The 15,717-nt window shown below is 54.1% G+C and overlaps 1 protein-coding gene and 1 pseudogene across 1 annotated transcript; both read left to right on the top strand.

The window, feature by feature from the left end:
- The first annotated feature begins 1,488 nt into the window (after positions 1 to 1,488).
- LOC136932555 (ankyrin-1-like) lies at positions 1,489 to 3,916 on the top strand (annotated as a pseudogene).
- Positions 3,397 to 14,811, top strand: LOC136933129 (ankyrin-1-like). The gene is given in 15 exon segments (XM_067228508.1): positions 3,397 to 3,417; positions 4,300 to 4,504; positions 4,587 to 4,600; positions 4,603 to 4,668; positions 4,670 to 4,686; positions 4,962 to 5,085; positions 5,087 to 5,191; positions 5,347 to 5,475; positions 6,445 to 6,564; positions 6,897 to 6,981; positions 7,181 to 7,255; positions 7,542 to 7,673; positions 7,901 to 8,059; positions 13,393 to 14,041; positions 14,308 to 14,811. Coding segments are annotated over 15 exon segments (2,334 nt in total). The 3' UTR covers positions 14,741 to 14,811.
- The last annotated feature ends 906 nt before the right edge of the window (positions 14,812 to 15,717 follow it).

Here is a 15,717-nt window from a genome sequence, read left to right on the forward strand (position 1 = left end):
AGGCTGCGTCCCATATCACAACTGTTGAAATCACCCTCGGCAGTGATGTCACGCTGCGCTTTTTTTAACCCTCTGATAATTTTACTGACAGATTGTCACCCGTCGATCTAAATTTAGTCATCTAGTCTTACAGAAACGTCCAACTTCTTTCTTTCAGTGACCAGTTCAGTCTTAGCTCACACACAGACACACGTGCATGCAGACAGGCTTATCGTCCGCACACACACTTTGGTTAGGACACACACTCGTGCACAAACCCTGTAGAGAAGTTGAGTCTTGTGGGAACACACGCAAGCAGACACACACGCAAGTGTGGCAACACACACACACAGACACACCTCGCTATCGATTTGGCTGTCAGACACATACAGACACCTACTCCAACACTCCAACACACACACACACACTCTCTCTCACACACACACACCACACACACAGACACTCCCTGGACCTGGCCAAACAGCTCCTAACGCTGGTACACTCACACACACACACACACTCTCACACACACACACACACACACACACACTCAACCGGGCAGCAGACTACGCTCACATGCTCGTGCTGGTGTTTCTCTGTAGTAGGCTGAAGATCAGAGGTGGTAAGTGAACTCCACCTACACACACTCGCGTCAGAGAAAACACGACGATGTGAGACACGAACACGAGGCCACAGACTTCACCTTCCGTCTACCAAAACCTCGACTATTCCTGTCGCGTGAAGGGCAAAGTTGATATTTGGATTCAGATCTGTTTCGGGTACCAGCGAGGTGCCTGGTGGGCTGTGGGGGACGGCACAGGACGTCCTGACAGGCTGGGGGATTGAGACGTGTTTGTGTTGTGCTCAGGAGACAGAACCCAGTAAAGATGCAGCTCTGGGCTGAGTCAGACTACGACAGCTTACGACTCTCCAGCTGTGGTGTTGACTCGCACAGCGTTTAGGTGCTAGAAGTGATCAACCTTAGAGATCGTCGTGAACACAAACGTGGTCGTGATCATGTATGTGGTCATGTGATCTTGTATGTGATCAATGTATGTAGTCATTTGACCGTGTACATGGTCTCTCTGTCTCTCCTTCCCATCATGCTCCCTCCCCTACCTGGAGTCCTGTCCTGGCTTCACTAACCCCCCCTCCTCCCCCCTCTCTCCCCCCTCCTCTGACACGGTGTGTGAAATGCTGTGGCATCTCCCTCTCTCAGCTCACTAACCCGCCGTTGGTCTCTCTGCTCGTATGTCCATCATCCTTACTCACAGTCTCACTGTTGTTCTCTCTCCCTCTCTCTCCTTCCCGCCTTCCCTCCCTCCTCTCCTTCCCCTCCTTCCCTCCCTCTCCCTCCCTCCCTCTCTCCTCCCTCCCTCCCTCTCTCCTTCCTCTCCCTCCCTCTCTCCTCCCTCTCCCTCTCCTTCCCCTCTCTCCTCCCTCTCTCCTCCCTCCCTCCCTCCCTCCCTCTCTCTCTCCTGATCGTTCTCTCCGGTGTGTCACCTGAAGGGGAGGAGCTGTTGGGGACCGAGGGGGCCAGGTACATGAAGATGGATGACATGAAAGACCATGATGACGATTTCCTCTCCCCCAAGAAATCTCTGGATTACGAGAGAGGGCTGGGCACTGCGTAAGGGTGCAGGGCTGGAAGGGAGATGGAGGGAGAGAGAGAGGGAGGAGGGGTAGATGATAGAGGGATAGAGGAGGGAGGAACAGGGGGGAGGAAGGGATGCATCATGTAAAGATGGAGGGATGTGGATGGAGGTAGAGACGTGAGGAACCTGCTGACTCCGTCTTCCTCCCCTCCTACAGGAACTACTCGCCCGCCATTCCCAGAATCCCTTGCGTCTCCCCCGGAGACCGTCATCCTACGGGAACAGGAAATTCAGCAGGTATTCACAGGAGCATTCTGGGAAACGTCTTTTCCCCTAACCCTCCAGAGGATGAACGGAGAGTCAGGGATCTTCGTCCAGATTCAATGATGTTTCCACTCCTGCACTGATGTGCTGCCACAATGCCAGGGTCCAACACAGCTGTTTGCTCTGCCCTGGGTTTAAAGTGGGAACTACATATGCAGCCCATGTAATAAATAATAATCCAAAAAGGTGTGGATGTCTGACAGTGTGTGTGTGTGTCAGTCTGTGTGTGCGTTGCAGACACACACCCCAGTGCCGCTGCCCAAGGAGTACGACGACGACTCTCTAATCCCCAGCAGCCCGGCGACAGAGACTTCTGACAACGTCAGCCCCGTGGCCAGCCCCATACACACAGGGTGAGCACACACACACACTCTTCCCTCCCTCACCCTCTCTCTCTCTCTCTCATCTCTCTCTCTCTCTTTCTCCCTCCCACCCTCTGACCCGGCACTCCCTCCCTCCAGTTTCCTGGTCAGCTTCATGGTGGATGCCCGAGGCGGCTCCATGAGGGGGCAGCCGTCACAACGGCCTGCGTGTCATCATCCCTCCTCGGACCTGCGCCGCGCCCACGCGCGCATCACCTGTCGCCTGGTCAAGCCCCAGAAGCTCACCACCCCCGCCCCCCCTGGTGGAGGGGGAGGGCCTAGCCAGCCGCATCATCTCCCTGGGACCGGCCAGCATGCAGTTCCTGGGGTACGGACACACACACACACACCGACATGAATGCACGTCACTTCTGCGTTTTGGGGCTTCGATGTTTTGTGTTGTGAGCCACGTGGATTCATGTGAAGTTATGTGCCTGTCTGTCTGTGTTTTGTTTATGTACGTGTGTCTGTGTGTGTGTCACCAGGCCTGTGATCGTTGAGATCCCTCACTTTGCGGCGCTGGGCCGGGGCGATCGAGAGCTGGTGGTTCTGAGGAGCGAGAACGGCTCCGTCTGGAAGGAGCACCGCAATCGCTACGGGACGGACGTCCTGGAGACCATCCTGAATGGGATGGATGAAGGTGAGAGGACCTGGTGGAGAACAGGCTGGGTGGGGGGTACCTCCCCCCTACTCCCCTCACTCCCCCATTCATCTCACTCTCTCCCTCCCTCCCTCCCCCTCCCCTCCTCAGACCTGGAGAGTCAGGAGGAGCTTGGCAGGAAGAGGATCAGGAGGATCATCTCCACAGACTTCCCCCTCTACTTCGCCGTGGTGTCGCGCGTCCAGCAGGAGAGCGACCTGATTGGTCCGGAGGGAGGTCAGCTGACCAGCAAGCTGGTGCCCATGGTCCAAGCCACGTTCCCCGAGACGGCCGTCACCAAGAGGGTCCGCCTGGGGCTGCAGGTGAGATGGGAGGATGAGGAGGAAGACGAGGAGGAGGAAGAGGAGGAGGAGGCCGGAGGGAGATAGAATCGTTAAATTGCCAGCGTGAAAAAGCATGTTTGTGTTTTGATTTGCCTCTTCTGTGACGTGTTTGAGGTCAGCGTGTTCGACTCTATTTTTGCAGAGTCGCTCGTATGCAGTATTCCTGCTCCCCCGTGACTTTCCCCTCTGTTGAACTGTCTTCACTGCAAGGACACCATGTCACTTTACCGTGCGCTACTGAGTTTAGCTGTGTTGCTCTGAGGTTATCTGTGCAGACGCCTGCAACATGTTCGTTTCCCAAAGGGCCTCTTTAGCACACTAAACAGTGCTGCAGTTCAGATTAATGAGCTATAGACAGATCTATCCCCTAACCTTGAAAGATGGGTTACCCCTCATTCAGGGAATGACTGATGATGCCACACTGAAAGGCTGTTAAACTGTTGTGCTGTTACATGTGGGAGAGTTCATCAGAGCACTTTTGTTGGTGTTTCGTTTATGATTTTAAACTACTTGAATTCTTTGTTCTGTGTCCCTCATAGCTTTGAGCCAAATACCAGATTATTTTCCTTCGATATCCATTTTACTCTAATTACCTCAAACCACGGTCCTATGAAATGTAACAGATAATAAGCATTTTTGTGACGTTTTTTTACAATAAACAACATTGACAAACATAAATTGTGTTTTGCTGTTGTGTTTTTACCTGTTCAGCTTTGAAGGAATGTTTTCTCATCTACTCTTTCTCTCTTCACGTCCATTATCTTCCATTTTTTATTTATCCATCTATCCATTTACCTGTTTACTTCATCATCCATGATCTCCTCTCCTGCCTCCACACACACTCTCTCTCTCTCTCTCTCTCTCTCTCTCTCTCTCTCTACTTCTCTCTCTCTCTCTCTCTCTCTCTCTCTCTCTCTGTCTCTCTCTCTCTCTCTCTCTCTCTCTCTCTCTCTCTCTCTCTCTCACGCCCATTATCCTCCAACAAAACCATCCTCCTTGCCATTCCAAATGCATCCACCCCTCCCCCTCCCCCTCCACCCCCTCAAACACCACAGGCCCAGCCAATCCCGGACGAACTGGTTGCCAAGCTGCTGGGTAACCAGGCAACCTTCAGCCCCGTGGTTACGGTGGAGCCACGGAGACGCAAGTTCCACCGTCCCATTGGCCTGCGCATCCCCCTGCCCCCCTCCTGGAGGGATAGCCCCCGCGACTCGGGCGAGGGGGACACCACCAGCCTGCGCCTGCTCTGCAGCGTCATCGGTACGACACACACACACACACTATGGCACCTCAAACACCTCGGCTCCTCCCATTGGCTGACGTTCCCCCGCCCTCGCTGCAGGAGGCACCGCCCCCGCGCCCAGTGGGAAGACATCACCGGCACCACCAAACTCGTCTACTCCAAAGACTGCGCCAGCTTCACCCACCAACGTGTCGGCGAGGTACGTCCACCTCTGACCTCTGACCTCTGACACCAACACAAGAGAGAGAGAGAGAGAAAGATACAGAGAGAGAGGACAGAGAGACAGAGATAGAGAGACAGAGATACAGAGACAGAGATACAGAGAGAGAGACAGAGAGAGAGAGATACAGAGAGAGAGAGAGAGAGGGAGACAGAGAGAGAGAGAGAGAGAGAGAGAGAGAGGCAGAGAGAGACAGAGAAAAGGACAGACAGAGAGATGTTTCCAGAACGTTCCACATGTTGTCGTGGTTCCAGGTTCTGGCTGTCGGACTGTCCCCGGACGGCCGAGGCTGTGTCGTTCGCAAACCTGCTGTACCGGGAGCTGTCGGCCGTGCCCTACATGGCCAAGTTCGTGGTGTTCGCCAAGATGAACGAGGTGCGTGAGGGGCCGCCTGCGATGCTACTGCATGACGGACGACAAGATGGACAAGACCCTGGAGCAGCACGAGAACTTCACAGAGGTGGCCCGCAGCCGAGATATCGAGGTCAGGGGGGCCGAGGGTCAGGAGGGCTGGGGGGGGGTCTAATGAGTGGAAGATTTAGGTGAGATGCTTAACGTGTGTGTGTGTGGGGGGTGTGTGTGTGTGGTATGGTGTGTGTGGTCTGGTGTGTGTGGTCTGGTGTGTGGCGCCCCCTGCAGGTGATGGAGGGCATGCCGCTGCACCTGGAGTGTTCAGGGAACCTGGTTCCTGTGAGGAAGGCTACCCAGCAGCCTCGCTGCTTCAGCTTCCAGGCCTTCAAAGACAACAGGCTCCCCGTCTCTGTCAAGGTAGGTTCCTGCTGCTGCTGTACCTCACCCCGTCTCTCTCTCTCTCTCTCTCTCTCCCTGCTGCTGCTGTACCTCACCCCGTCTCTCTCTCTCTCTCTCTCTCCCTGCTGCTGCTGTACCTCACCCGTCTCTCTCTCTCTCTCTCTCTCTCTCTCTCTCTCTCTCTCTCTCTCTCTCCCTGCTGCTGCTGTACCTCACCCCCGTCTCTCTCTCTCTCTCTCTCTCTCTCTCTCTCTCTCTCTCTCTCTCTCTCCCTGCTGCTGCTGTACCTCACCCCGTCTCTCTCTCTCTCTCTCTCTCTCTCTCTCCCTGCTGCTGCTGTACCTCACCCCGTCTCTCTCTCTCTCTCTCTCTCTCTCTCTCCCTGCTGCTGCTGTACCTCACCCCGTCTCTCTCTCTCTCTCTCCCTGCTGCTGCTGTACCTCACCCCGTCTCTCTCTCTCTCTCTCTCTCTCTCTCTCCCTGCTGCTGCTGTACCTCACCCCGTCTCTCTCTCTCTCTCTCTCTCTCTCTCTCTCTCTCTCTCTCTCCCTGCTGCTGCTGTACCTCACCCCGTCTCTCTCTCTCTCTCTCTCTCTCTCTCCCTGCTGCTGCTGTACCTCACCCCGTCTCTCTCTCTCTCTCTCTCTCTCTCTCTCTCCCTGCTGCTGCTGTACCTCACCCCGTCTCTCTCTCTCTCTCTCCCTGCTGCTGCTGTACCTCACCCCGTCTCTCTCTCTCTCTCTCTCTCTCTCTCTCCCTGCTGCTGCTGTACCTCACCCCGTCTCTCTCTCTCTCTCTCTCTCCCTGCTGCTGCTGTACCTCACCCCGTCTCTCTCTCTCTCTCTCTCTCTCTCCCTGCTGCTGCTGTACCTCACCCCGTCTCTCTCTCTCTCTCTCTCTCTCTCCCTGCTGCTGCTGTACCTCACCCCGTCTCTCTCTCTCTCTCTCTCCCCCTCCTCTCCCTGACGGTCTCCTGTGGGTCTCCAGGTGAGAGACAGCAGTAAGGAGCCGGCTGGTTTCCTCTCCTTCCTGAGAAAGACCACAAAGTATGAAGACAGCCAGCATGTTCTCTGCAACCTCAATGTCACCATGCCCCCCTGTATCAAGGTAACGTTACCATGTCACCATGTCACCATGGGGATTTGAATCAGCGACCTCTTGACATGGAGTCAAAAGCTCTAACCACTGAGCTAAACTTACCTCGAAGATTCCACCTATTGGATATATCTATATTGTATTTAGAATCAGAATCAGAATCAGAATGGGATTTATTCCCTATGAAAATTTGCACAGACAAGGAATTTGCTTTGGCAGGAAGGTGCATACAATAAACATATAGGGACCTAAAATTTAAATATGTGGACTATCTATACTAATTTATAGTATTCTGCCAACATTACGTCAACTTTTTCGCTGTGGTGCCTGTTTGTGATTGGCAGACGGCGGGAAGTGAGGACCGCAGGCGAACTTTGACCCCTTTGGCCCTGAGGGAGCGATACAGTGGCCTGACTGAACCAGCCATGGGTAAAGGCCTCTCATTGGTCACCTGGTCACCTACAGCCCCCCCCCCCCCTCCCAGCGCCCACCCCGGCGCCCCACCCCCAGCACCCCACCCCAAAATCCCCACCTTCAGATTCCATGAGCCCTGTCCATGCCCTCACTCACAACTCACCGTTTAACACCTTCCCATGTTAAAGTGTCAGTTGTGGTTTGGTCTCTGCAGCATCAATGAGCGCCATGGAAAGGACTGAACTGAAGATGGCTTTGATAGCTGAGCAGTTGGGACTGAGCTGGGCTGGTGAGTGAATGAGTGTGTGTCTGTGCTTGTGTCTGTGGGTCTGTCTGGTGCTTGTGTCTGTGGGTCTGTGTCTGTACTTGTGTCTGTGGGTCTGTCTGGTGCTTGTGTCTGTGGGTCTTGTGTCTGTGCTTGTGTCTGTGGGTCTGTCTGGTGCTTGTGTCTGTGGGTCTTGTGTCTGTGCTTGTGTCTGTGGGTCTGTGTCTGCTGTGTAGCGACTAGCTAATGAAGAGACTTCTCCTTCCTCTCCACACCCATCTCTCCTCCACCACCTCCTCCTCCTGGCCAGAGCTGGCCAGAGAGCTGCAGTTCAGCGTGGACGACATCAACAAGATACGCGTGGAGAATCCCAACTCCCTATTGGAGCAGAGCTCCACCCTGCTCAACCTATGGGCGACCCGCGAGGGCAAGAGAGCCAAGAGTGAGTAGCAGAGATCCCGCCCCCCTCTCCCCCATACTCCCGTCTGATTGGTTGCTGGGCCTGTCTGTCGGGGACGGACCAGTCCCAGGTTGTTTTCACTGTCCCATTTCCTGTGCTTGTCTCTGGACTCTTCCCTCCATCTCTCCCTCCATCTCTCTCATTGTGTCTTTTCTCCGTCTCCCTCCCTCCGTCTACCTCCCTCCCTCCGTCTCCCTCCCTCTGTGCAGTGGAGAGTTTGTACACAGCTCTGAAGAGCATCGACCGCATGGACATCGTCAACATGCTGGAGGGTCCGGGCCCCCCGCCCAGCGGACGGCAGGAGGCCCGGGAGCCCAGCCGACGCCGGCACAATGAAAGGGACAACGCCTCCCCAGGCCTGACCAATGGTAAGGTGCCCCCCCCTCATCCCTGGACCCCCAGAACCAGTTAAACACCCCCGACCCCTAAACCTTCCCAGACAAGTACCCCCTCTCTCCTCCTCCTCCCCCCTGCCTCCCCCCCCCTCCCTCGCCTCTCCCCCTCTGCTCTCCTGTGCCGCTGCCAGGTCGCGTGGCAACACATCTAGAAGGTTCTCTCAACAGCCCTGACAAGGACTCAAGACACTCCAGCTTCCGTCTGTGATAACTGACATGTGTCTGTGATAACTGACATGTGTCTGTGATATCTGACATGTGTCTGTGATAACTGACATGTGTCTGTGATAACTGACATGTGTCTGTTATATCTGACATGTGTCTGTGATATCTGACATGTGTCTGTGATATGTAGCATAGATTTTCATATCAGTGAGTCATTCTCGTAGTTGAATAAAGGTTAGATGAAAAATGTATGAATAATAGATAAGTGGCTTCATTCCTGTCACATCAAACACCCCAGTGGCTCCAATTAAGATCTCTTTAGTTGAATTAATCAAGTGAAATGTTTTGTAATAATAATGCTTTTAATGTTAAATTCTGGGATTTCTTTGGCGTAGTTTCATGTTCTGTGATAAGATAAGTATGAGCAATTGACTACAAAACCAAGTCAATCTTGCACTGTGGTAAAGTTTAAGTACATAACAACTCCTCATTATAATATCAGATGTGTTAGCATTTCATGTCTACACATTACAGTACAGTTACAGCATAAACGCAGCGTTGGGTGTAGACGTCATTCGAGTCGGTGTCCGCATAGATGGAGGTTGATGTGAAATCCAGTGTGTTTGTGTTGGCTGTGTACCGTGTGGATAAGTGCTGCGACACCTCCGACATGCATCCAGACTGGACCTGCCCTCCGGCCAGTCCTCCTGATGGTCACCTCAGGCTTTGACACCTTTGACTCATGGTTTGTTCCCCATGCATAACCTACATCAGATTGACTCCAGTCTCACTCTGGGCCTGGACAGTTGTGAACAGCCCTGGTGTGGACTGGTCTGGACTGGTTTGGACTGGTTTGGACTGGTCCGGGCAGGGCAGGGAGAAGGCGGCCCACCCTTGTGAGAACTGGAGCAATGAGAGGTGATGTAACGATGCATAGACCTGCGGCCATGAGGGAGACAGCAGAGTCCGATCACTGCTGCAGTGAATCTGACACCTGTCTGTCTGTCCGTCTGTCTGTCTGCTGTCCGCCTGTCTGTCGGACTGTCTGTCTGTCAGACTCCCAAAGGTTTGTCCTTTGAGGCTGAGTGACCAGGTGGTTACGCTCTTAGCAGACAATCCCTGCAGCCAGCCAGCCCCCCAGCCCCCCAGCCCCCCAGCCCCCCAGCCCCCCAGCCCCCCAGTCCCCCAGCCAGGGTATTGTCTCTAAACGCTGTTCACTCGATGATGATGACTTGGTTGTTTCAAGAGGATCTCTTACTGACTGAGTTCTGACTGACCCTCCCAGACCTAGCCGATCCCAGCCGATCCTAGCCGATCCTAGCCGATCCCAGCCGATCCCAGCCGATCCCAGCCAATCTCAGCCGATCCCAGCCGATCCCAGCCGATCTCAGCCGATCCCAGCCGATCCCAGCCGATCCCAGCCGATCCCAGGTGATCCCAGGTGATCTCCTTGTCTATGGCTTGAAAAAGCACAACAAGAAGAGGAATCTCCAGTCGAGATGATTTGAGATACTAGACAGTCCTGTGGAGACAGAATCTTCCAGTAGACTAGCACACAAGCAGGGCGGGCTCGTCGAACTCCGCGCGGGTCACTTCCCCTCTCTTAGCTCTGAGACGACATGCTAGGTCGTCATAGAAACGGAGTGGTCAGTACGTAGCAGGGAGGATGAAGCCCAGGTTACTGTAACAGTCCAAATGTTCTCTCTCTCTGCCTGTGTGTGCATGGGGTGGGGGGGGTTCTCTCTGGGGGGGCTGGGGGGGACTGAGGGGGGGTCGCTGCACTGTCTGTCCCTCTGGGCTCCCGTACTTGTTCCCTTTGACTATCTGCCCCCCCCCCCCCCCTCTCTCTCTCTCTCTCTCTCTCTCTCTCTGTCTCTCTCTTTCTCTCTCTGTGTGTTTCTCTGGACATGTCATCTGCAGCCTGGTCTCCTCTTCCTCCTTCTCACTCCTCTCCAAACTCTGACCTCATGCCGACCTCATGTTGACCTCCGGCCCTCATCTTTATAAATTTGAGTTTTGAATTTTTTTACGACGGCATTTTTCCGAACTCTTTTTTTCGTTTCCTACTCTGGAAAAATCTACGTTTTGACCTGTCTGCTGTGAACCCCCCCTCCTCTCGCACACCGTTCTCAGCCCTCAGGAAGAAGGGGAGGGGTGTCCCTCTCTCTCACTCCGTCTCCCCACCCCTCTGCCTCCTCTCTCCCCACCCTGTCTCTTCATCTCCCTCCCCCCTGTCCCCCTCTCTCTCTCCCTCCTCTCCCTCCTCTCCCAGCCCCTCCTCCTCCCTGTCCTCCTGCATGTCTGCATGTGCATGTAGCCAGAAGCACCCTCATCTCCCGCCTCTCCTATGCTCGCATGGAAGCATCGGACCGAGGGGCATGCCGCAGTGTCTTCTGGGAGATGTAGTCTTGAAGTAGTGCATGTGACGGGTACCTACCAGAATGGGACTAACAGAGTAAGAGAGGCGTGGCCTCGACGCCGAAGCATGAGACTGCCGTCGTTCTTCTCTGTTCTTCTCCTTCGACACCTGTGACGATCTCTCCTCTCCAGGGGCGGTGAAAAAGCCTTCGGGTCTTTTTCGGTTCTGCATAGTGACCGACCTGTTCATGTGTGCGTGTTGCCACGTGACGGTCCTTGTCTGACGGTCAACGTGTGTGTGTGAGTGTCTTGGGAGTGACGTCTGTGGGGGTCGGTTTCTGACCTCGCAACATCACTTCATGTAAACCTTCCATTCGTCTCAGTGATGTGTGTGTGTGTGTTGTGTTGTGCGTTTCCTGTGTGTTTTTTTCCAAGGTACTGTATTTCAGGAGTGTGTTTCACCGTGTCTCTGTTTCCTCCCTGTCAGTCCTTCACCTTGTGCGTCTTCTGCAAGTCTACGTGTCGTCCCTGTGTGTGTTTCTCTGTGTGTGTTTCTCTGTGTGTGTTTCCTGTGCGTGTGTCTCTGTTTGTACGAGCTTCGACTTACTGTGTGTTTGTACACATCTCGTTTACCAGGAGGGTCGGGTCAACGTCTCTACTCATCATCATCACTACACGCACACACACACACACAGACACACACACACACACATACCAGGCACACACACTCTCTGGTGTAAGAGATCCTGTACACATGATGTCCTTTGGCCTTCTTAGCTGGACGTCTGGAGATGGTGTTGGTCTTTCCCTGCCAGCCAGCCTCTCTAATACCCACTGCACACTCAGCAACACTCACCACCAGCAACAAATCATGTTACCCCTGTCTTTTAACACACACACACACACATACCAGGAACACACACACCACAAACACCAGATACACGAGCACACACACAGATGAACACAGACGCACACGCACCAGATACACACACACACACACACCAGACACACACCAGACACACACACAGGGGCACAAACTGCATTGTATCTCTCTCCCTCTCGCTCCTCCTCAACCATCCTCCTGTCTCCTCGTTCCAGGACTGTCAGGATCTGTCTCTGTGTTTGTGTGTGTTTGTCCTCCTGTTCGGCTGGAGTTCTGTGGTGGTTCTGGTTTACTGACGCACCTACACACAGACACATTCATCACAATGCTGGTCCATCACAATGCTCATGCCATCTGATTCTGCACAGATGTGAGTCTAGTTCTCCTACTCCAACATGCTGCATATGTAGCTGATGCCTCAAGTTCCTTTTTGACCTTGAAACAGGACATGTGGGACATGAGGGAGGCAGGGAGAGTTAAGGAGAAAGGTGAGGGGAGAGCGAGAGAGAAGAGAGGGAGGAAAGATGGAGAAGGGAGCGAGGAAGGAGGAGGGAATTAGGAGGGAGAGGAATGGGGATGGAGGGAGGAGAGACTCAGAAGGGAGAGAGGGAGGGAGAGTGGGATGGCTGAGCGATGGAGAAAGGCAAGGCAGTGCACTCAGAATGCACCTGAGTCAGAGATTCTCACAGGATGTAAAACAAGATCACTTCCTGCAGGATCATCATGCACATGTGGACAGACCAGGGTCGTTCTGTCAGCCCCTCACCCCTGACCCCTGACCCCTGACCCCCGTCCAGGACTTCACTCCTCACGCTACCATCCCCATACATCCATCCACAAAATCTTACTTCCTCTTTGAGAATGAACGTTCACATAAACATGAAGATTCACAGCGGTTTCTGGAGTGACTTGAGTCCAGTGTCCATGGGCCCATGAGAAGCACATTTTCCTAATTCAACTTCAAAAAGAAATCCATCGAAAAACAAAATAGGTTGTCTCCTATGGGAGTTATACATGAAAACTGTTTCTGTATTCAAATGTGTGTTTGTGAGAGATTTATGTGACTGGAGTGTACTTTTGTGGTAAATGGTTCTCTTCTGTTGATTTCTGAATTGTTTGTACTGTTTATTGTTGTGTGTGGTTGGATGTGTGTGTGTGAGAGTGTGTGTGTGGTGTGGGAATGAGATTGCTTGCACGCATGCCATACAGCCTGAATATAATATTTAACCTGCCTGTCATGTCCGAGGTTGCGTGAGGTTGCGTGAACGTGTGTGAGTGTGTAAGTCTATGTGTGTGGCATGTGTGTGTGTGAGTGTGTAAGCCTGTGTGTGTGGCATGTGTGTGTGTGAGTGTGTAAGCCTGTGTGTGTGGCATGTGTGAGTGTGTGAACCAGGGAGAGGAAGGGGCTGTGGTCCTCCCTGGTGGTGGCTAGTGAGTGCAGCAGCATCAGGACACCAGGACACCAGGGCCTTGGCCCTGGCCCTGGCCCTGGTCTTGGCCCTAACCCTGGCCCTGGCCCCGGCCCTGGTTCTGGTTCTGGCCCTGGTTCTGGCCCTGGCCCTGGCCCTGGTCTTGGCCCTGGTCCTTGCCCTGGTCGTCTGCTGCTGCTGACACAGCTGCTCTATGTTGGTGCTGGCTGGTCTGGCTTGCCCCCTATCCCCCCGCCCCCCCCATCCCCTTGAGAGGTCTCCCCAGCTCCCTCAGTCCCTGCACCTCTCTTCCAGCTAGCCCCCTCTCCCCTAACCCTCCCCCTGTCCCCCTAACCCCCGCCCCTCTCTCCCCCTCCCTCTGGCTGCCCTGTCCTCTCGGACAGTGGCACCCCTCCCCTGGGGTCCCGGTGCTGGAGGGGGGAACGAGGCGGGGGGCTCGTGTCAGTCTCCCTCTCTGTGTCTCGCTCCAGGTTATGGGCTGGTTCAGGAGGAGCTGCTCTCCCCAGCCTCCATGCAGTACAGCCTGCCCTCCCCCCTGGGTGCCGAACCCTACTGGCAGGAGGTCTCCAGCCTGGACTGCGCCCCCATCGCCACCACCGAAGAAGACACCCTGATGGAGATGTCCGACGTGCAGGTGTGGCCCTCCGGTAACAGCCCCTCTCTGGTGGCGGTGGAGGACTCCTCCTTGGAGTGCAGCAACGCCGACGACTCCGAGGGGCTCCTGGTGCTTCCGTACGGGAGTCTGGGCCGGCCGGGGAGCGCTGCCAGTGGGGAGAGCGGGGCGGGGGGCGGGGGCGGGCTGGAGGAGGACGACACGGAGATGGGGGCTGACTCGGAGATGAGCGCGGCCACGCCCGCCTCGTTCAGTACGGCCACGCCCACCCTCGCCGGGGTTGACCTTAACGGGCTGGACATGGGTCAGAGGTCAGAGGCCGCGAGGTCGGACGGTGCGGAGGCGCTCTGCAGCGTGGCGAGCGAGGGAGGAGGAGGAGGAGGAGGAAGAGGAGGAGGGCCAGGCTCAGAGGAAGGGCTTTCTCTTGTTGCAGGACAGCAGCGTGTGTATGCGCGCCTCAGTGACTCTCCCGGTTTGAGCCGCGTGGTCGACCGCAACGGGGACAGGTGAGTCCTGGACGCCGTCGGCACGGCAACCGCATGACGACGCGCCCCCCCGGGGCTGCTTGTCTATTGGCTAATCTACCGAGGTGTCGACTGTGTCATGGCTTGTTCTTATTGGCTAATCTACTGAGGTGTCGACTGTTGATGATGTAAACACCTCCTGTACTAAACACCCTCACACAACAATTTACAGCCCCTACTGCCCCTCCCCCCCCAGTGCCACTCCCCCAGTACTCCCCCCCTCAGTTCCCCCTCTCTCTCCCCCCCAGGTCGTGCGAGGCCAGCAGCGGCAGCAGCGGAGCAGGAAGTGGTAACAGCGGGGGTGGCAGTGGCGGCGGTGGCGGTGGTGGTGGAGGCTCCTTCCTGTCCTACCTGCAGGAGCAGTCGGGCCCCGGTTGGCACCCCGTCACAGACCACACACAGGCCTGGGTGGGGTCTCAGCCGCGCCAGGCCGTGGACGCCGTGATGTCATCGGTCCGCGCCGCCATTGACGGGGACGGCGGGCGCGTGTCCCAGGAGGCCTTGCTGCAGCCCGTGAGGGACATGGGACACTCTGAGATCCTGAGGGGACACTTCCGGGGGACCCAGCCGTTTGAGAAGGGCCTGGGGTTCCCCCAAAGGGTCCCCGAGCTGCACGGCTGGGACGGGGGGCGTCTCCGTGGACAGGTCAGATGTCGCCTCGCTCCGTACGCTTTATTGTAGTCTGGAGACCGTTTTACTTTTTACCTTGAAATGTTTTTTGTTTTAACTTTTAAGAACAATTTTATTTTTCATCTTAACCCTTGTGTTATCTTCGGGTCATTCTGACCCATCAGTCATTGTGACCCACCGTCGTATTGCAACAACTTTACTGCATACAAAAACAAAGTGAGGAATTTTCTTTTAACCGTCGGGCTGTCTCAGACTCCCCACATTGCGAAAGTTAAAAGAAAATGCTATTTATTGTTTTTGTATTGGGTAAAATTGGGTAAACACAACGATGGTTCGTTGTGAACCTTTGGGTCATGTGACCCGAAGGCAGCACAAGGGTTAAACAATTTGACATAACCCTACACCTCACCCTAACCCTAAAATAATTGTAGTTCCTTTAATCCTTAAATTATTTTACTTTTAACCTTTAAACTAATTTCAACTATTTTACTTTTAACCTTTGAACGATTAAACTTTAAACAATTTAACTTTTTATCTTTAAACTATTTTACTTTAACCATAATTTTAAGTTCAACCTTTAAATCAGTAACGAATGTCATAATATTGTTATAGTAACTCTGGAAGAACATAAAATATGCACCTGATAGCAAACCAATTTTAGGAGGGATATCTGGTACACACACACACTCAGCATGGTCTTGTGGTATCAGCTTCACCAACATGCTTTTGTAATATCAGATCATTGACATTTCCCAATGGATGCATTCTGTGTTACATGTTCAGCATGGTTGTGAAAACTAAGATGGTGTGCTAGACAGGTTGACTGCATTCCAAAACTATTTTAACTAGTTTGGATGATTTCCTGTCCTGTTACACACACACACACGTACTACACACACAGAAGGCCCAAGAAGGGCACAAACAGTGTGTCAAGCTAAACATAGCCGGGGGTTGTCACTGGTCCAGCATGCACCAGATCCGTGGTCCCAGGTCACACAGGAAGCTAGCAGGCTAACATAGCTCCACCT

Source organism: Osmerus mordax, chromosome 24 (genome assembly GCF_038355195.1).
Source record: "Osmerus mordax isolate fOsmMor3 chromosome 24, fOsmMor3.pri, whole genome shotgun sequence".
NCBI classification, from domain to species: domain Eukaryota; kingdom Metazoa; phylum Chordata; class Actinopteri; order Osmeriformes; family Osmeridae; genus Osmerus; species Osmerus mordax.